This window comes from Thermochaetoides thermophila (genome assembly GCF_000221225.1).
Source record: "Thermochaetoides thermophila DSM 1495 unplaced genomic scaffold scf7180000011806, whole genome shotgun sequence".
Classification (NCBI taxonomy): Eukaryota; Fungi; Ascomycota; class Sordariomycetes; order Sordariales; family Chaetomiaceae; genus Thermochaetoides; species Thermochaetoides thermophila.
Window position 1 is genome coordinate 2,780,356 of NW_006383023.1, and position 20,764 is coordinate 2,801,119.

General features: G+C 52.5%; 5 protein-coding genes across 5 annotated transcripts; 3 read left to right on the forward strand and 2 right to left on the reverse strand.

Moving 5' to 3' along the window:
* Positions 1–1,759: 1,759 nt before the first annotated feature.
* Positions 1,760–2,641, forward strand: CTHT_0007640 (uncharacterized protein; the record flags this gene model as incomplete). Its single annotated transcript, XM_006691231.1, has 3 exons — positions 1,760–1,870; positions 2,243–2,374; positions 2,453–2,641. 3 exons carry the CDS (start codon positions 1,760–1,762, stop codon positions 2,639–2,641), a joined length of 432 nt encoding a protein of 143 aa, XP_006691294.1.
* A 3,971-nt stretch (positions 2,642–6,612) lies between these two features.
* CTHT_0007650 (uncharacterized protein) lies at positions 6,613–8,758 on the forward strand (the record flags this gene model as incomplete). The annotated part of the gene is made up of 4 exons (XM_006691232.1): positions 6,613–6,975; positions 7,088–7,691; positions 7,765–8,634; positions 8,700–8,758. 4 exons carry the CDS (start codon positions 6,613–6,615, stop codon positions 8,756–8,758), a joined length of 1,896 nt encoding a protein of 631 aa, XP_006691295.1.
* A 1,599-nt stretch (positions 8,759–10,357) lies between these two features.
* Positions 10,358–11,452, reverse strand: CTHT_0007660 (uncharacterized protein; the record flags this gene model as incomplete). The annotated part of the gene is made up of 1 exon (XM_006691233.1): positions 10,358–11,452. One exon carries the CDS (start codon positions 11,450–11,452, stop codon positions 10,358–10,360), a length of 1,095 nt encoding a protein of 364 aa, XP_006691296.1.
* Positions 11,453–13,832: 2,380 nt separating this feature from the next.
* On the forward strand, positions 13,833–15,111 carry CTHT_0007670 (uncharacterized protein; the record flags this gene model as incomplete). Its single annotated transcript, XM_006691234.1, has 5 exons — positions 13,833–14,246; positions 14,309–14,505; positions 14,561–14,776; positions 14,839–15,017; positions 15,068–15,111. 5 exons carry the CDS (start codon positions 13,833–13,835, stop codon positions 15,109–15,111), a joined length of 1,050 nt encoding a protein of 349 aa, XP_006691297.1.
* A 1,259-nt stretch (positions 15,112–16,370) lies between these two features.
* Positions 16,371–19,860, reverse strand: CTHT_0007680 (uncharacterized protein; the record flags this gene model as incomplete). The annotated part of the gene is made up of 2 exons (XM_006691235.1): positions 16,371–19,588; positions 19,689–19,860. The coding sequence occupies 2 exons, from the start codon at positions 19,858–19,860 to the stop codon at positions 16,371–16,373; spliced, it is 3,390 nt and encodes a 1,129-aa protein (XP_006691298.1).
* Positions 19,861–20,764: the final 904 nt, after the last annotated feature.

A 20,764-nucleotide genomic window follows, 5' to 3' on the forward strand; every position in this document is an offset into this window, starting at 1 on the left:
GCTCAGTTTGGCTGTTCGAGGCGCGCTATTTCCAATAGGGTAGGGAGTCACACCATCAGTCATTGCCAGCAGCTCACCGAACCAGGATATTACAGGAGGACGTGGCATGTTTGTTTAATTCCTAGTGGCTCCTTTGAACATCTGCAGCTCGCGATCACTTCAGTTTGCCCACCATCATTAGTCACGAGACCATCAATTGGGAGTAGGGACGATGACTTGATCAGCTTCTACTCAAAGACTGAAGCAGGAGGACTTGCCTCAGTCAATCGTACGGGTAAAAGGTGACAGACCGTAAGGATGTGTTTCTACTAGTTAAAGAATGTCTCGTACACTTCAAGGCTAGAGAGAAAATCAAATCGAAGACAAGGGCGGTTCTGAGATGTTTCCTATCAAAGCACGACAGACTTAACGGACGCAGAAACAAGCCATGTGTTTCTGGAGTGCACTGCAGAATTCCATTCCCGGTTGCCAAATCATAGGTAGGTTTCAATAATGGGTGACTATTGTGCAGAATAATTTGATTTGAGCGAGAAGTATTCAGTAACCCCTGCAGCTGATGCCGCTTTGAGCACAAAATGGAAACATACACCAGGATATATGTTGGATAAATACAATGGTATTGTAATTTACCGCTAACAGCAGGCCGCAGTATGCAAGCGCAGGCTGGAGAGTAGGCTTCAGCTCCAGCCAAGGTGGGCCCAAAGCAACATCACATCTTAGAATCTCAACTCCAACTGACCGAGTGTCCGGCAGCTCAGGGACTACAACCGTTGGCGACTTTCTACACCTCTTTCTCCTCCTCTCTGGTTGCACAATACTCTCAGTGTCCTCTATATAACCATCATGGCTTCTTGCACAATGCTTGCCTTCAACTGGGCAGTCTCCCTGCTGCCATCCTCGGCAGAAAGGAGTTGAGTCGCACTCCGATGCTTGGAGCCGCCCAGTTCCAGGTCTCGCAGCACTCGACACTGAAATTTCATAATGTATGCTTATTTTCTTAGCATATATGATGTCCTGTGCCCGGGCATATAACTAGGTAAGGCTCTCCAGCGTCCCTCCGCGAGGCATTCCTCATCCTCAGCAGAGCATCAATGACCTGAGACAAAAACGTCCAATTCTGTGGTTGTCCTGCTGACCTTGAAGCCTGCTGCACTCTTCATCTCTTCTCTAGACTCAACTCCGCGAGGCCTGCGGCTGTCTAGAACAGAGCTGCCTGCTGCTACTCGCATCTCTATGGCGCTCTTCTGCCTCCTCTCGTTGTCAGTGATTCCATCGAGCTTGAATTGCGCCATTGCACGTTCCGCTCACCGTACCTCATTGGGATAGTGGGGCCTCGCAGGACGCAAGTCTGCTTATGTCACAGCAGCCTGCAATGCAGGAAACTGCCACGCTGCACATTTCGGTCGCCGTACCGCCCGCCCATCGTTACCATCCTGTGTTTGGCCCTTTGGTCTTGTCGCGCGACACCAAGCCCAGCGGGCCTGCCCTTTGGACGCAGCACCAGCAGCTTCCAGGCGTTGAATTTTTGACTCGTCAACAACACCAACCATCGCGATTCCGGCGCCTCCCACCAAACCATCCCCCAACTCCACATCGTTCCCGCGAATCGCATATCGTCGCGTTGCCAGCTCGTGCCTGCGCGTTACGCAGAAAAATTCATAGTCGCGTATTTATTCTCCGCCCGCTGTAATTTTTACGCCCTGTCTCGATCACCCCGCGCGTCCACCTGCATCTGCGTCTGTATTCCAACATCGACAATATGGCTGGCGGCAAGGGCAAGTCTTCGGGCGGCAAGAGCTCCGGCGGCAAGACTTCGGGCACCGACGGGCCTAAGAAGCAGCAGAGCCATTCTGCTCGTGCCGGTCTGCAGGTATGTCGCAAGACAGGTCCTGAAATGGGGAAGTTCGGCGTTCTCTCCCACCCCTTCGTTTGCTGCTTGGTCTCTGCCGGCGCGTCCAGTGGCAGTGGGGTTTTCGCCTGAAACACGTGTCAACAAACACCTTCAGAGCACATGGTATCGTGGTATCCGCGATCAACCTCCGCTCTGTCACATGCGCGTGGTGATGGCAGATGGCTTGCCACGATCCTTCTATCCGCTCCGCGTGTTTGGGTGTGGTCTTGACAACCCCGCGACGGCAGTCGTGGTCACCGTCACCAAAACATCTCCCCAATGAACCATGTCTTCGTACAGCTCAGTTCCGTTTGTAATGCACAAACTGCTAACCCCGCTTTTCATTTCTAGTTCCCCTGCGGCCGCGTTAAGCGCTTCCTGAAGCAAAATACACAGAACAAGATGCGCGTCGGTGCGAAGGCGGCCGTTTATGTCACCGCGGTGTTGGAGTATCTTACCGCAGAGGTCCTTGAACTCGCTGGCGTATGTACCCTTCTTGCTACCTCATGGCCACGGCCCCAGCTTGTTTTATACTCTCGGCTAACTCTTACCTCCCGATAGAATGCTGCCAAGGACCTCAAGGTGAAGCGCATCACGCCCCGCCACCTCCAGCTTGCCATTCGTGGTGACGAAGAGCTCGACACATTGATTCGTGCCACAATCGCCTTTGGTGGTGTGCTTCCTCATATCAACCGTGCTCTTCTACTCAAGGTTGAGCAGAAGAAGAAAGCCAAGGCTGCTGAGTCTTAAGGTTGAGTGTCGGTTTGGTTGGCGAGTACTTGTGTGGAGGCTTTGGGAAGATTTTCAAACGCATACCCGGTGTTACAAATGATGACGAAACAGACCTAACATTCAGTGGGATGGGGTCTACCCGGTTCCGTACCGTTTTCCTTCTCTTAATTCTTTTTCATGTTTTACAGCACTGCTCCCCTGAGACCTACCTGGGCTTGAACTCCCTACGTCATTTTTAAAAAAGGGCCTTCATATTGCCTAGCTTGGTCAATTAGACCGGCCATGCAGACTGGTCGTGGATACGACCTCGAGACTAAGTTGAGGGGTAGCCCAGAGGGTTGGTCAGGGATGGAAATTGGGCAAGGGATCTGGTGGCTTTGGGGGGTTGTTGTTGGGTTCAGGTATCTTTGTATCGAAACATCACTGTGTCTCTGGTGATACCGCGACGAGCGATGGGAAGTAGGAGAGTCGAAGGGCCCTGGATGGCTGGTGGTTACATGACTGATGCGAATAAGAAGGTAACGGTTCTAAGGGATCGGGGCCGTCTGATGTACAATGTGCTGTTTTTGCCGATCTCAGTTTGGTCTACTGGGATGAGTGTGCGGTACATCGGGAAAGTTGCCCCCTATTACGTATCATGGCAGCATGTCCGTATAGTTGTCCCCTCGGTCATCCTACCTGGGTCAAGTAGGTTAAATGTCCAGGCATTACCAGGTAGCCGCAAACCAATTCGACAGGTCGAGAGAAAATGAACAGTGTCAAAAACATTCTAGCGGACTACATACACCGTTTCGGGAATCATAGCAGCATCGGTTTCATCCATTAGGCCCGCTTAGCCTTTTGTCCAGTCTCTTCTGTGTTGTTTACTCCTCTGTGATGCCAAGAGCAGTGACCAGGCGTTCAAGCCTTATGATCAGCTGTTTCAGACCCGTGTAGAGGAGAGAGCTTTTACTGGTCGACGCAATTTTCCGTATTTTCCCCTGCTTACACTAACCGCAAGATGGTCGAGCATGCTGCTTAGCTAGAACAGTCTAGTTACCGCACAGACATCCATATAAGCCACTTGGAAAAGTATATCGAGATCGTTAGGTAAGACTTGGTATCCTTTATATTTCTTTTTTTTTTTTTTGCGCATGCTTGGGATCACTATGTGCTAGACACCAAGCACACTCGAAGATCTTGTAATCGCTAGGCTGTAGTAACGCAAAACTTTATAGTAGGGGCTTACCATAGACCCAAAGCCGAGGGTGACACATATAGCTTGCAGAGGCAAACTGTGTTATTGGAATGTGTCCAGAAAAGGAGCCAGCACAAAACATATATGTTTGAAATGCTATTCCAGAATATTGCTCAGGTTCAAATGCTTGAAGCAAATGAGCCCAACTATAGATAGGCCTTGGGTGAACTGAACTGCAAATGTCTGCTTTTGCTACTAAGAGTTCGATGAGTGATTGGCTTTTTGAATATGCAGGGAGTGTAGTCATCGTTCAATCTACCGGAGTCTATGTGGAATTATTAGTCGAATATGGACAAGTTAGGGTTACACAGGTATTACAGGTGTAATGTTTGCATCCAAAACAGCCCAAGTCTCTTGAAGGCATGGGTCTATTGGAGACACCTTACATGCTTTTGATTATCTGCATTGCGGGATGCTACCTCGCTAAGTCCGTAGCGACCTTATGAGCATCAACTGATACAGATAATGCCACTGCATTACAGACCAATACCGGTGAGTTCCTCTGAGGACCAGTCTTTTCACTTACTTGATCGAGATTTTTACGTGCGACCATGAAAAGGCAGTAGGGACGAGAACTCTTCTAAACTGAGATCGTCAATCTTCATATACATGTACTATCAATAATCGTTTCAGGTAAGGATGCATATATCATTGAACGATGCAGCCTGGTCGGCCAAAAGATACCCCCGTAAGTGATGGACTGGTCTACCAGAGAACACGAGTTGCCCCATGTGGATGGGGAATGATATTAAATAAGGAGAAACAGTGGGCCTGCGCACGTGAACGGCGAAGAGCGTGTCCAGGGCTTCTATTCGCGACAAGTGCGCCGATGTAGCCTCATACGATAGTTTAATTGTTTCGTCCAGGAGCTGTGACAAGATGATGGACCCTGATGTTGTCGTCAAGGTCAGCTCCTAATTATAGGAGTTGATAGGCATGACCGGCAGCTTGTGTGGATCATCCCCTACAGAACACCACTTGCACAACGGATTAGACACTGCAATGACCAATTCGAAGATTGGAGCTTGGTCAGGAGGTTCACACAGAAGCAGGGAGCGGGCTCCCCCTGATTTAGCGTTATGGAATGCGCAAGCCCTTTGGGTGATCCACACAAAGCTATCCACGGGGACGCTACCCGAAGGTTCGGAGCAGGTGCAGGTACTCTGCTTGTGCATTGGGGAGCTTATGGTTCTGCATGCTCATTGCGATCACCAAGTGATGCTGCAGTGGCGCTTAAAGCGACGATTTTCCCAGCAGCACCTCGGGCCGTTTGTCGCGTCAAAGCTGCCACGGGCTACCGCAAACCACAACCGGAGTCATGGCCGTAACGCGCTTCTGCGGTCACGGGCGCGATCTGCCCGACAAGCGCGTCGGGACGTAGCAAACTGCCAGACGAGGAAGAAGAAACGCGGCGGACACGATCCATTATTTCTCGAACGGGACTAGTGCGGGTGGGGCAGTAGGCACGCGGGCAACGGGCGATGTTGAACGCAAGCGCTTTGGCTCCGGCAGCCGTTGATTCTCTCCAACCTCATCAGCCCTTTTTAGGCGCTTGGGGAAATTTTTGGCCAGGCGAAGGCAGCCCAACGGGAACACGCAGCTTGACCCCAAGACAAGAACGCCCGAGCAATGCCAATCCGTGTCTTACTGGCTATCTTGATAAGTACTGTGTACTTGCTTATATAGGTAATTACATGTATTATTGTATATAAGTTGACTCTAACCCTGATTTCCACCATTTTGTCTACCTGTATGGTACTGGCAGCTTGTGCTCTTTATGAATGCAAGTAATTCACAAGTGATGACAAACCGGAAGCCTTGACCAAGCACGCTGACAAGGGAGGCGGACAAGCAATCGACGAATCCACAAATCCACAGGCCAAAGGCCTCTCCAATCTCCAGGGTTACCGAACGGGCAAAGACTGGACCCAGCCCGGTGGATCTTCGCCCACAAAAAAAGAGGTTGTTCGCATCAGACCGCCCTCCCGTTCCCTTTCGTCCCGCCGCCCCCCCTTGAGCTTTCTGACAGGCACAACCCGCTGCCGCCGCCAGTTACTGGACAAAACAGACCTATCTGCTGTGCAGCGTTGCTTCCTTCCCATCCAACATCCAGCCCAACGCACGCGAGGCAGCTCCCCCTTCTTGTTGTCTTCCATTCAGCTCTCCTACTCGAAACCTTTCATCATTCATCGCCGGGCGGCCGACGCATCATACTATCGCTGACCGACCGCCCTGACGACATCAACAACGCAGCCCACAGCGACGACAACGACGCAGATGTGATGACCTAACACGTCGCACGCGCATCTCGAATTCTCACCCGGCGTCGATTCTCGTGCTCTCCGCTTTCCCGGAGGCGACGTTCCTGGCCCTGCGCTGTGGAGAGAGACCCGTGACCCGTGTCGCTGCTTCTGTATTTTTATTTTCTGCTCCTGCTCCAGCTCCATCGACGGCTGCAGCCTCTTCCGACAGGTTAAAAAAAATAACGCCCCTCTCCACTCCACGAAACTACACCGTCTGCATCGAGCCTCTGCACACCAAACAGGCGGTTGCTCACATCCGTTGGGCGCTCTAGTCTGCAAGAGTTGACAGTTCTGACGGGAGAAGAGCCCTTCTGCGCCCCTCGCCTGCTACTTCCTCATTTGCAGCTTGCCCCTCGCTGTCTCGCCCTCTCCAACAACCCTCGCGGTCCGCCCTCCGGCTTGTCTGCTTGCCTTCTGCTGCATTTATTGTCGATCTGCCCCTCCACAAGATGAACCAGCAACAGTCCGACCTCTTCTTCCCCACTTATGGCATGAGTTCTGCCAACCGGTCGCCGGGCTCTGCAAGGCCAGGCTACAACACGACTACTGGCCTGCCTGGTGTCAGCCGTCTGCACCAACGCCAAATGGATCCCGTTGCCCAAGCTCCCACGGCCTTGTTTGCCGGTGACGACCGTTTCGCTTCCTACGATAGCAGCGCCTTCAGACAGACCAGGATGCAGCCCGCGCCTGGTTTTGCCGATGGGTACATGGGCAATTCCCAAACCTGGGCTTACAACTCTGGCGCAAGTACTGTGTCTGGCCCGTTGGGCGATGGAAGGCTTCGCCCCGGTGCTCGTAGGCCGCTTCCAGCTGTATGTTTACCCTCGCTAACTAACCACAATTCCGCATCACTTTCTCCCCATCACCTTGATCTGCCAGCAGTACCCTTTTTGCTGACATCACCCCCTTTCTGGTTGCTGTCAGGAGTGGACGATGCCCGAACAGCCCAGTCTGAGCCAGCCACTCACCACGCCATCTCCCCAATATGCTCCTGTTTCCAACTACAACCCACCAATGAATATGATGAATGGCGACGGTGCCTTCACGAACGACCGTCACGGCTATCCGACAAACATGTACGAATCTCGGCATGAACGGCACGATCCTCCCAAAACACTGGGCAGCGACCTGATCCCGACTGCGATCGTGATCAAGAACATTCCCTTCAACGTGAGGAAGGAAATGCTCACCAACATCATGTCGGAATTGGGGCTCCCGCAGCCATATGCTTTCAACTATCACTTCGACAACGGCGTCTTCCGTGGTCTTGCCTTCGCCAATTTCCAGAGCGCGCTTGATACTCAGACCGTAATCGAGCAGCTTAATGGCTATGAGGTACAGGGCCGGAAGCTGAGGGTTGAATACAAGAAGATGCTGCCCGAGCATGAGAGAGAGCGGATCGAGCGCGAGAAGCGGGAAAAGCGCGGCCAGCTGGAGGAGCAGCACCAGCCTATGTCTCTCCACTCGCAGTCGTCGATGCACTCGCTCAACGCTTCTCATGCATCACGGTCGCGAAACTCTCCTTTGCGTAAGTTGTGTCCTGGGCACAGCACCCCTTTTGAAGGGCATCCATTGCTAACCGATTAAAATTCGCATCGCAGGCGACGTCGACCTAAACAACCCGGAGACCCTGAGCTTTTACACGGAGCTGACACTGTTCCGGAGTGATCCCAAGCGCGAGATCCTGGTCTTTCCCAGCAGCATGACGCCGCAGCAGCGACGAGTCGTGCACATCCTGGCGCATAACATGGGGCTTGAGCATCGTTCTGTCGGCGAGGGTCCTCATCGACAGATCCACGTCATTAAGGACACTGCCGCTACACAGTCATCTATGCGCATGCCCCCCGGGGTCTCAGCTGATGCTCACCACAGAGGATTGAGCCGTGCCGCCACCATCGACTTCGCCGAAACCCGGGCAGCCAACACTCCGGGTCAGTATGGAACGTTGAGCCGCCAGGGTCGCCATGGTCCAACTCTAGAGTTACCCGATAGCCCTGATGGCGGCTTAAACGCATTGCGCGGCGTAAAGTCGTTTGCCGATCTGCGCTCTTACACGCCCAGCCCGTCGCTTTCTACTACTTCGGGGTACCCTCAAAGCACTAATCTCCATGGGCCAAATGTGGCTCAGTTCGGCGAGTACAGCGCTAGTCTTAACCAAACCAGTTCCTTAACATCTAGCTCCTTGACCTCGAGCTCGTTGACAACGCCGACCACTCCCGGCACTGCATCTAACACTGACACATCTATGCTCATTTCTGAACTCGGCTCCCTGTCACTGAATGAACCTTTCAGCAGTCGGCTTCGCCCACGAGAGACTCCCGGCGCAATTGGCAGCCAGCGCCCTGGCTTGAATGGGTCCAATACACGCAGTGTCCCGGAACGGCAGCCTCATGGTCCCAACGGGGATTGGTCCGACAGCATAGGTTTCAGCAGCAGAACCCGTAGCAATGGCCACTCGCAACGAGGAAGCGGTGCGTGATTGTTTCGATCTACAGACAATTTTGGTCGGCTTCAAGAACTAACACAGAGATCCCAGACTCTTCAGACAGTGGAGCGCGCGCGGCCTCTGCTTCGAGTGCTTCGCGTTTTCAGTGAACACGTGCTGCCTGCTTCTGCAGATACCCAGGTCAATCGACCTCGCCGATTTGGCCGCTCCAACAACGACCGGGACAGCTAGGCTCTTTGGCGGTTTGCCACATCGTGGGCTCTTTCCGATTCTTCGGCTTTCAAATTTTTGTGCGAGCGTCGATCTGCCGATTCCTCCCTTGGTCATCCGAGTAATTTTTCTGCCAATTCTGCTTGGCTACCCACCTGATAACTTTGCCTATGGCCAAAACCTTCAGGAGCCATCTGTTCAAATTACGCTTGAGCTGCAACGCATCCAGCTGGCCAAGATATCGTTTCTGCAATCATCTAAAATCTGTCGATTCAAGACGGCATGTAATATTTTTACCATTTTTCGGAATCAGTCGTGCATTTATCTCTTTCTCGTCACTGGTTTCTATGAAGCCTATTCGGCTTTTTCCTACCAGCAAGGTTGTGTGCTATTAAGTCTACAGGCTCCAGGAGTTTCAAATCAACACTCCATGGGTCAAGAAAGCACTCGGTGCGCGATGTTCACGGTTTACGGACTCTGACGGCCAAAATTTCGAGCCTCATTACTATACCCTCGATGATGACGACGATCGGATGCGAAGAAAAATAAAGACATGGATGAAGATGGATCGGGTAATTGGAAAAAGATTTTTTTTACACCTTGCATGGGCAACCATCTGTCCCAATGGTGTGGCCGGTCTTGGCGAGCTTGGGTGTTGTCTGGCAGTAAACGATATGTGATGCGGCACATTGATCTTTAGTGCTCCCTGCGCTGCAGGTGCAGTCGGCTTTGATCCTGCCTTCTCCCGTAGTATTGGCACAACGGAGAGACAGCACACCCGGCGGCCACCACACTTTTACGACTGTTACGGTGTTACGACGTCACGTCCTAGATGGCTATGACATCTTCGCCTCGGCGGGCTTCCACCATCTTGAGAGCCTATCCTGCTGCGGCAATGACCCTCCAAGCCCCAGCAATGCTCTCTAGCTCTTCAAGATCTTAAGATTCTCTGCCTTTGATCAGGCATGAGACGGTACTTGAGGCTTGGTTTATCTTCCAATCATGTTTTTCAGAGGCCCGTTGCTGGGGCATTGCATGCTCTATTCTTGGAAGAAAAAAGAGATATAAAAAGTACATTGATCTTGTTTTAGGGCCGCTGGACTTTTGTCGGTTACATTTGCTTCTAACAAAGCCGGCCGGGTTGCGCTGTTATCATGTCATATTTTAATATAAATTACGGCCTTTTCCTGTCTTGGGTATCTTTGTTTTCTACGGAAACGGTATCTTCCTCTGCCCTTTCCCGTTTGTGCTCTCAACCCTCCATCATTTTCCACTCTTTCCAAGATGTTGCAGTTGGATGACCCGTTGGCTTTTTTGGGAGTGGTTTCGGTTGTGTTTGTGTTAGTTCTTAGAACCCTTGTTAACTCGATAAAGATCATTTATTACTGCCGGTAAAGTGACACCCACACTTGGTGACCCTCACTCAATCTTGTGAACCAGGTTGCCGTCAAAAACCACCGTGGTGGTGTGAGAAATGAAATTATCGCGTTCAGCTGCGAAAGTGGACGCCGGGCCATTCCATGCTGGGATGAAAGTATTCAAGCCAAGAGCTCCTCTCTCCCATTTGCTTTTAGGGTATCATGGACTGCTTTGAGGACCAACTGATGGAGATGCTTCGGAGCAGCCACAAAGCCAAAGTTTGCCTGAAGTTTCCTCCCTGAGGTGAGATCAATCTGTCTGCCATGCACATCAGTAATCATGCCGCCAACCTCTTCGAAGAGCAGCATAGCGCCGGCATGGTCCCAGATTTTTGCGTATCGATCCCGCGTCTTATACACCCAGACGGTCATATTGGCCAGGCCAAGAGCCATGACCACCCATCTTGGGACCCAGCCGAGCAGATCGCAACCCGGGAATGGCACAGCTAGCTGCTCAGCGACTCCCTTGTGTACGACATCGACGCCGGAGTCAAGAAGCGCCCAGCAGGTGACGTTGCGAAGTTGCTCGGGGGACGTGACCTTCTCGGCATGCCGTTCCAGCCTCCGTGGTTGTACTTCATCCCACTCTCCAGAGAGAGGCCTTACATAAGCTCCGTAGCCGCGAACACCGAACACGATGCACCCTTCTCCCGTTGGATCAATCGAAGAATCCAGTACTGGAGCGGTGGCGGCAACGGAGAGCAAGGGGCAAGCCACAACACTTAGCATCTGTTTCCCCTCTAGTAGCAGGGCAATGTTGATGGCATATTGCTCGCCACGCATAAAAGTCTTGGTCCCATCGATAGGGTCGAATACCCAAATCCTAGACGGACTAGGGCCACTTAATTTAGTCGTCGTACATGAGTCGATGACGTCGCACAAATCATCAGCGTCGCGGAACAGTGAGTCCCCTGCACACTGTCTAACGATGGCGACCACGCGATCCAGTAGCTTGGGATTTTTCCTTAGCTCATCCGCTGATTCCTCACCGACGAAGCCATCCTCTGGAAAGGCATTGCGAAGAGTGCGTGTAAGCACGGCCTGAATGGCAAAATCAGCGACGGTGACGGGGCTGAGGTCGTCCTTGATAAGGTCGAAGGCAGCCGCAGATGGAGCATCGGTCTGCGCAGCTGAAAGGGCCATACGGCTAATATTTGCAGCTGTCTGCGCTGCATGGATGGCAACTTCTAGTTCGAGCCGGTATGGGCTGTCCATGCCTTCCTGTCGGAGCGGCCTGGGTCAGCAAAAGACCTAAGAGGCCGCAGTAAGAGGGCCGGTCTCGGAGGATATCCGACTTCTTGAAAGGAAATAAAACAGTCCTCGATATACCTACAAAGTATGTTCCGTAGATGGCAGGCACACTGCAAGTCTGATGTTGGCTTCTGATGTTGGCTTCTGATATGAAAGGGTTGGTGACAGCGTGGCTTTCCAGAGCATGGAAATGCTCCAGGTGAGGGTCCACATATACATGAGGGGAAATCGGGCATCGTTTGCTAGCGAGCTCGGAAGCATGGACACGCATCTAGTTATATCCACAACGAGATTCTTTGGAACCAACCATCACCTTCTGAAAGTTCAGGCCTGATATGGATTGAAAAGGCCATTCATGTATCAGAAAGCTGAAAATTGCTTCAACGCCAAGGGAGTTCCGTTATCATCATTTGACCAACTTTACCGCCGGTTTGCGCTTCATCATGCTCTTTCCAATACCCCAGGTCGTTGAAAAAAAAAAAAAAGTGAGAAGAGTATCATGGTTTCACGCAGCGGTCTCGACATCTCACCGTATGTCGAGCCAGACCTGATGACGCTTGAGCTCCAATGGCATTGTGGGACTGGACGACATTTGCCAGCTCTCCAATGCTGATTCTCTATGATCCTCTTTTAGAATACATCTTGCTAAGCTGACCGAGTTCACATCCTATATAATTGTCACTGTTTACTCTCATTGATAAAATTGCCCACTCTCGAGCGGGGGAGTAAATGAGGGCGTGAAGGTGGCAGTTTATGTGAGCAGCTGCTTTGTGAATACGCTTAGATGCTCGTACTATTCGCAAGCAAGCTTGCCATGCATTGTTAGGATTCTTATTTTCGGCATATCAGCAGTCTGCTAGCAGCAAGTAACGCACGAGAAACACAGAAAGTGAAGCAAGACTTTCAAGTTGATGGGCAGCAAGTGCCGCGCATTAGGTACTCCCTACACCTCTGTTCAGACTCTTGGCCAACTCACTGTGAGCGCATCAGATGACAATTTATTAGACCGACATATGGCCATAGGGTCTCTGAGTCGTCGTTGCTGAGGCAGAACCACCAACCAGAATCCCACAAAAGATGCCGCTGATATTGATGTGTCTAGCCACAGCTTTCAACACCAACCTTCCACGCTCCCTACTAGCTGCTCTCCCGATATTAGGCTTTACCAGTCATAGTGTACCTGCTGGAATGAAGCGAACGTAAGGTTTGAGCTTCCAGTCGAGTCATTTCGAACCGACTGGTTGGTGAGGAAAATGAGGTTTACTTCGGCAGCCGGGGGTTCTCGTGAACACTTCCAAGGACATTGCTGCCCAACAGTATTGCTTGCCGAACAGAAGCCTGTTTATGATAAGATTGCTGGTGCTATCCAACAGGCTTGACGCAGTAGTCAGGCTGCCAGTGGCGACCTTTCACAAATCATCCTCGCATGAAGGCTCCCACAAACACCTGGTATAGAATGAGATCTCCCACGTCCTCACGGGGTAGGCCCATGATTGCTCCTGGCTTCCACCAGATGATTGGCCGTGTACTGATGTGAGAAAAACATGACGATCCAGCGTGCCGCCGGACTCATTAAACTCCATGCAGAGAAACCTCAATTTCCCCCACAGACCCAAAGATCCCGAACCCGCGAGCGCCGGGAATGAGGGCGATTGGATGTATCCGACTGGCTGCGGCGTGGTGATGGTCTGGAAGTCTATACGTCATTTGGCTTGGCTTTGCCCTAACGTCTTGATTACGCGTGACCGTGTTAAATTCTGAAGATATTACAAACATGGGAACCAACGGCGCTGCTTTTAACCGGTGCCCCCGATAGAATGCTGCGTCGTTTTTTTGGCACCCGCCGCGGTCCCCGGCCATTTTCCGGAGCTCCGACAATTGTTAACTGATCTGGCAGCAGGCGTTAAGTCAAAGGCCTGGGGTACGCTAAAGGTCAATCGTTGATATTTTACCCAAATGATAGAAGGCTTTCGAGATTGTTCCGTAGTATCGGCACTTGCCACTAGCCGAAGCGCCTAGATGAAATCCGGGGCCCCGTCGTTGCCTCGACCAAGAGATAGCTGACCAGCCGGGTTATAGCTGGTGATATTGTATCCAGATTCGACGGCTTGTTGACGGCACTATATATAAATGCCAGGTACAGCATGAGCCCCCCGGCTGTTTTATGCTTCTTCTCTCTTTCATCTCTCCTTCTTCAACTCAATCAATCGCGTTAATTCTTGCTTGCCGTCGAGGCACCAGTGAACCCAACCGGCCTCTCTCGAACTTTAAAACGAGTCGATACCCACAAAGAGAGTGTGTATAAGGGCAGACGAAGGACAAACCGGCCGAGACAACCATCAAAATGCAGCAGTGGACTTCGCTTCTTGCAGCCATTGGGCTGCTCACTAATGGTGTGGGCGCACAGAACATGCTGCGTTTTGCTTGCTCACAGCTCGTTGTTGACCGCGTCGATCCTCTCGTCAACCCGGGCATGCGCTACACTCCCCATCTTCACCAGATCGTTGGTGGCAACTCCTTCAACCTGACCATGACCCCGGTTGAATACGACCTCGCCAAGCGGTCAACTTGCACCTCCTGCAGCTTTGTTCAAGACAAGTCCAACTACTGGACCGCTGTCATGTTCTTCCGAGCAAAGAACGGTTCTTATCACCGCGTGCCCCAAGTCGGCAACGGTGGTCCTCAGGGCAAGCTCATCAACAACGGCGGTCTCGCCATTTACTACATCCCCAGCGGCAGGACCACGGCCTTTGCTCCTGTAAGACTGCCCCTAAGTGTACAATAGCTGCATGGAAAACATGCAAGCTAACTAGACTTCAGGGCTTCCGTATGCTTGCTGGCAACGCTGCTGAGACGGACGACAACAAGGTCAACAGGGGTAACATCTGCCACCGCTGCTGGACGTCGACGAATGAGGACAATTTCGTCGGCGGCGCTCCTTGCACGGGCAGTGACACTGTCGCCATTCCCCAGGACACTCGCTGCAAGATGATCCGCCAGACCATAATCTTCCCTCAGTATGGCTTGAATTGCCTTCAGTTAGTCTTGATTGGGTTGCTAACCAGAATACAGCTGCTGGGATGGCCGAAATCTTGACTCTCCCGACCACAAGTCTCACGTAGCTTATGGCCAGGGCTCGGGTGCCACTGGCGGTGGTCCCTGCCCGTCGAGCCACCCCGTCAAACTGCCACAGCTCATGTACGAAATCATGTGGAACGTCACCAACTTTGCCGACAGGAGCATCTGGCCCGACTCTGGCCCAGCCTTCGTGTACAGCATGAACCTTGGGTATGTCTTTGACGCCATTTACTTGAGGAAACCACAGTGTACATGTACTGACCAAGCTACAGAGGTTCGGCTGCCCACGGTGACTATCTCTTCGGCTGGGAGGGCAACGTCCTGCAGAGGGCCATGGACAACGGCTGCAACCTCAACCGCGATTGCCCTGCTGCTGGTCTCACTTATCAGCCTCCGGAGAAGTACAACGCATGCACTATCAAGCAACAGGCCCCCGAGCCCGTCGACGGCTGTAAGTTCTCTACCGAGGAACTGTTCAATCAAATGCTAACAATCTCATAGGGCTCAAGGCCATGCCCATGGGCGAACCTGCTCTCCAGGCTTGAACTCTCTCGTCCTTCGCTATACACAGGCCGTCATATTTATAATATATATATATATATATATATACAAGCTGTTAACGTTGGCAACAAGCTAGCAGCAGTCTACGGCTTGTGGCAACAGGCAAGACATGGTCTCAACATCACCCTGGCCGCTTTCACTTTTCAAATTTACCGTCGTGAGCGGGGCTCTTGCCACAGCAGGCGAGAAGCCCTTAGCTTCCATTCTTCACGCAAACACTCATCTCGTTATATTCTCATCCCTGTACTGAGCGTCCACCGCGGCCGAGAATTTCATAGCATTGTCATATCTAAATCTATCTGTCCCTAAGCAATGTCCCTCAGACAGTCGCATCTTTCTAGAAAGCTCTTGCCCCATATATAATATATAGAGAAAGAGTGTGCGGTATCGTACATTCTCTTTGTTTTTTTTTCAGATGCATTGAAACGATATAGGATTTCCGAAGAGCCATGCCCCTTCCGAAATTTCCCCCAGATCTTTAGGCCGCCAATATATTCTATTCATCCGCATGGAGATAAGTAAAGGCAGCCATGTGTTTCCAAGTTGTGGTGCGCGCCTTAAACCCGAATAACAAGTGCTATAAGTTGCACCTTGCATATCAACGATTGGCCAGATTTGGATATAAATCAGGAAGGTTCTTCATATATAAGATGCTGGGCATACCACCACGTGCCGCAAACCTGGGAAGAGCCAGCCAATCTGGGGAAGGATGTAGTATTCTGCCTAAACTGCCGATGCCCAACAACCATATGGTAACGATTGAGTTGCAAAATATTCCGGTCGGGGAAACTCCTACTGCTGGGTTGGGATTTGGTGTGCTCTCGTCAGTTGAAAGCCAAGATGCTTGATAAGAGCTATGGACTAGGCGCCGTTCCGCCAACAAGTATGCGAAGAACACTCCAGGCTCTCCACGTCAAAAGTCCGCTGACCACTCATCGAACCACTTTAGTGCCATTTGGAAGAACTAATACCATGTTCATTAGATATCTGTTCTCTTGCGCACAACTCTCCCATAAATTGATATGAGCCATGCACGCTCATACTCCCGGCATCTCATAAAAGACCATGTTATACACTCTTGGGTTACAATGCCAAAGTCCCCAATCCTGGATCCACAACCAGCATGACGACAATGCCCCAAAAAATATGCAACTTCCAGAGAACATTTTGCAACCAGCCCTATTATATCCAGCCGGCACAGGTCCGGCAACACTCACATAACCCTTATCCAATCTCACCAGATTCAAAACGCAACCCCCGAAGACCGTCTCCCAGCCGCCTTGAAGCTGTAACTCATGTACTGTCCATCTGTGCCCAACACATCAAACCTGCTCATTCCAGTGCCTGGATTATCCAGACTGGTTCCAAACCCGCTAAAGTAGTAGCCGATAACCACCACCATGTAGCTCAGCAGCAAGATGCTGCCCTTGAAGTAATTACTCTTACCCTCGCCGTACATGTAACTGAGCAAGAAGACGCACAGAATGACGGTGACCATGTCCCATTGCGGAAAGAGCAGGGTGAACGTGTAGCGGGCCATATCCTCGACGGGCACGCGGAGAGGGTTCACGGCAGAGAAGAGTACGAGGGCAGGGATTTGCAGCAGACAGACCTGCAGGGCATAGGCTGAACCAATCTCCATAGATAGGGCAATGTTGCCGTTCATGGCGAACGAGATGGCGTTGAGGAACTCGGTCGTGTTTGGTACAAGGGCGAAGAGCGTGATGCCGAGGAACTTCTCGTCGATGTCGAAACTCTCGAGCACAACGTCGACCGTGTCAACCAGAATCTCAGCGATGACGGCATAGAGCACAGTGGCGCCCATCAGGATGATGGAACTCTTGAGCCGGCTCCAGTTTGGCGCATCGTGGCCATGGCTGCTGCTGTCAGCGCCCGCCTGCTGCCTGGCAGCATCATCCTGCACAGTTGTACCAGCTCCATGAATTGCAGTCGTTGCGCGGTTGCTTGAGATCGATGAGTGGTGGTGATGACCAGTCGAGCCGTGAGAGCTCAGGTGATGTGACCGACGAGAGCCCTGGACATTCTTCGCAGCCACAGTAGCCGCGGTTGCTGCTATCTCGGTGACTTGATGGACAAGATTACTGTTTTCGGCATCACTGAAGCCAGGGATGCTGATGGCCGGGCCAGGCATATCGACAGTCCCGTAGCTCGTCGGCTTGGGAGGGACAACGTGAGGGATGCCACCGCTGACTGAATTTTGGCGTTCCTGTTCGTCTGAACGACCAAATTGACCAACTTGGCGTAGAGACTGGCCCAAGATGCGCTTGTAAAGATGTGAATCGCGAATATCCGTACCACTGGCGTCGCCAACCGCTGTATCGCCCGGATGACGAGGTGTGCCGTGGGGGTTCACCCCATGATCCTCGTGCCTCTTCTCGTCCGCATCCGTGTTCCAGATGACTGCCGCATGGGTACGAAGAGTGAACCAGAGACCAATGATGTAAGACATGAACAGCATGCTAGCAGCGAGGTAGCAGTAGGGCCGCACAGCTTCTAGATAGAAACGGTCATTGATAGCTGGCGTTTGTGAAAAGTAGCAGCGCCGGCAATCCCTAAGTGCACCGCCTCCATGGCCGGGACGGTCGAAGTTGATGCACTCCTGGCAGGTCAGCTCGTGTGTCCCGTAGATCTGGTAGAACAGGGTCGGACCAAAGGCGCCAATGACAGCAAAGAGTAGCATGGTCGAGGTCACACCAGCCGATTTAGCATTGAAGCGCTGCGTTTTGCGCTTGATGGCGCCGAAGCACATAGATAGACCGGGCAAGAAGAGAATACCGGCGAAGATACTACCGATGATGCTGCCCTCGACCAGCTGGGCCTTGCCCTGTTGCAGGGCGACGCAGTACAGAAACACCTCGACCAAGGTGGAGAAGAAGGCGTTGATAGCAGCGCCGAGACCCATGGATGACTGAGCTGATATGGACGCGACGGCTTGACCGATGAAGTAGGCGAGAGGGATGATAGACAGCAAGCCGCCGACGAAGAGGAAGGCAGACGAGGTCAGAAAGTTGTCAATATGCAGCATGCCATCCAGGACAACCCAGTCAAAGATGACAAAGGCCACAATGGACATGAGGTTAATCAAGAAGACGTTGGTACCGTCAATCGTGTACTTCCAGTATTTGAGACCGGCGGCTCGATACGTGCAGACCAGGATGGAAGACGGGGGCGCCGCGCGGGCACTTGAGATGTCAGACTCAAAAGACAGGGCCAGCGGATGTCGCCGCAGGTGCGAGAACAGCAGCATGGTGACCTTGCCCATGGGGATCCAAAAGACGAGCAGCCAGCAGATAGCTGAGACCACGAACAGCGAGGGTGTGATCAGGAAGTAGAAGAAAGCGAAGAAGATGACACGGCCAGCATTCCACTGGCCGCGGCCAAAGAGGCGGCGCTTGATACGCGGCAGATGATCATCAAAGGTGCTACGGCGGCTCCTACCGAGCAGGCTGTCTGTCTCGTCGACTTCCGAATCCAGGCTTCTCCTAGACCGACCGATAATGGAGCGGTTGCGATCCGGACCGAAGAACAGACGTCCATACTCGAGATCGCCGCTCTGCCACTGCTCGTACTCGCTGATGCTACGGCCTTCGCCCTGGTCTTCGTCCAGGTAGGCCTCCTGTTGCTCGAGACGGACAAACTTGCCGAAGGGATAGAACAGGTAGCCTGCCAGACCCCAAAGAACTCGACCGTACTCGCGACCATTCGATGAACCTGCAAACAAGAAGCACGAAACAGCACCGAAAAAGGCAAACAGTGCCATCCACCAGCCAAATGCCAAGGTCCAAAGGATATTGAAGAACAGCAGCCAGTTGCTGACATGGCCGCCAGGTGAGGAGTGAATATCGCCCTCGGCGTTCCTCTGGACCGAACGAAGCTTCTTGTATAGAGCCGGCTTCCACAACCTGATGCCGAAGGGATGGGTTTGGTTGATGGCCTGTTGGCGGTCTTTCAGGGTGAAGCTCTCGGCATCGCTGATATCAGCAGCTTCGTCAACCGGCGTCCCATCGTCGAGATGGTCGTCACTCGTAGTAATCTCCCCCGTGTCGTCAGGAGGCTCCGGATCGGATGGGCTGACCTCCCCATGCTCGACAAGATCATCGTTAAGAGGGACGCGTGCTCTTGAAGGCATACCAGGCACGGCAGAACGCCGACGCATAGATACATTATAGATTTGTTGCTGGCGCTCAGCAGCATCTGCCTGAACCTCGGCAATGTCGTCGTCAGCTGAGAAGACCTCTCCCCGGTGAGGGGTCTGGGCATTGGTGGAAGTACGGCGCGCAATGGGTGGCTTGCGTGTGCGACTGGCACGACCACGGTCGGTGCCGATAATGGGCGATCGTGATGCAGGTTGGTTTGGCCGCGACACAAATTCGGGAGCTGGAGATGCGACAGTCTCGGGACGGGGACTGCTCACTGGCGCAACAAGACTTTGCAAAGAATCTGGAAAAGGATGACGATAATGTCAGCAGAGTTGGACCAGCGGTAAGAGAAATGATGTGGAGCAGAACTGGAGAGAGGAGGTTAGAAGGGAGGAGCCCACCTTCTTGCAGTCTCTGCACCGATGCCAATTGCTGGACCAGTTGCGGGCTGGGGTTTTCGAGAGCGCGGTCATCCTGGCGGTCAAGGGGATCGTACTGTGAAGGACGACGCGTATCTGTGGGCGACGGATTGTGGCTGGCCGGGTCGTCGCCAGGACGCGCGGACGAAGCCATGGCGACGCGATGGAAGCGTTGATTGGAGATGGATCGAGTTGGTCAGAAGGGATCGCTCTCGATGGTTTATGGGTGTGACAAAGCGATCGATGGTTAACGGTCAGCACGACGTGCAACGTGGGAGTGGGATTGAGGAAAATAAGGATGCTGATGCACAGCGGGATGTGGTGTTCGTATCGGTATTGTAACGGCTACTTTCACTGTCACTGGCATAGCGTGATAAAGCGCTGCCGCATGACCACTTTTTCCACGAAATGGGTTGCCAATCAGTTGGAGCAGCGCTGGCGATTGCCTGCTCTTTAAATGTTGGCTCCGAGTCGTGCTAGAGCAGGACGACAGGGGCGAAGTCGGTGATTTTGGAGCCAAAAGATATCAGAAGGTTGAAGTGGGAAGTTATGTGAGGGGATGGAGGATGATGCGGCAGGAGCCAACAGTCCAACGTCTAACGGCTGGAGCAACAGCAGCAAGCAACAGGGTTGGATGGGTCCCGGGGTCAGCACAGCGCAAGTGTACACATGCTCACCTGAGCCTCGACCCTCGCAGGTTCACACACTCTTACTGAGTCGTCCGGTAGCCCTTCAAGATAGTTCAGGTCCCCCACCGCTGAGCCAAGGAATGCCTGGCAGGCGAAGAGAGCGATTGGAATCTCGTCAAGCCCTCCGGTGGACAATGCCAAACGCAGAAGCGCAAACCGACAGGACCAATCACGTAGAACGAGGCGGACGACGCAGAAAACATGGAACACTGACGCTGCAAGCTTATTTTGGTCGCCTCGATAGGGATTTACAGGGAATTACACATTACGGATGCACACACGCATACCTGCGCATCGCTCATCGTGCGTAGCGCCTAAACCCAGCATTTTACGTCCTGCAGCCTCAAACAACCTATCTTGGTCCGTACC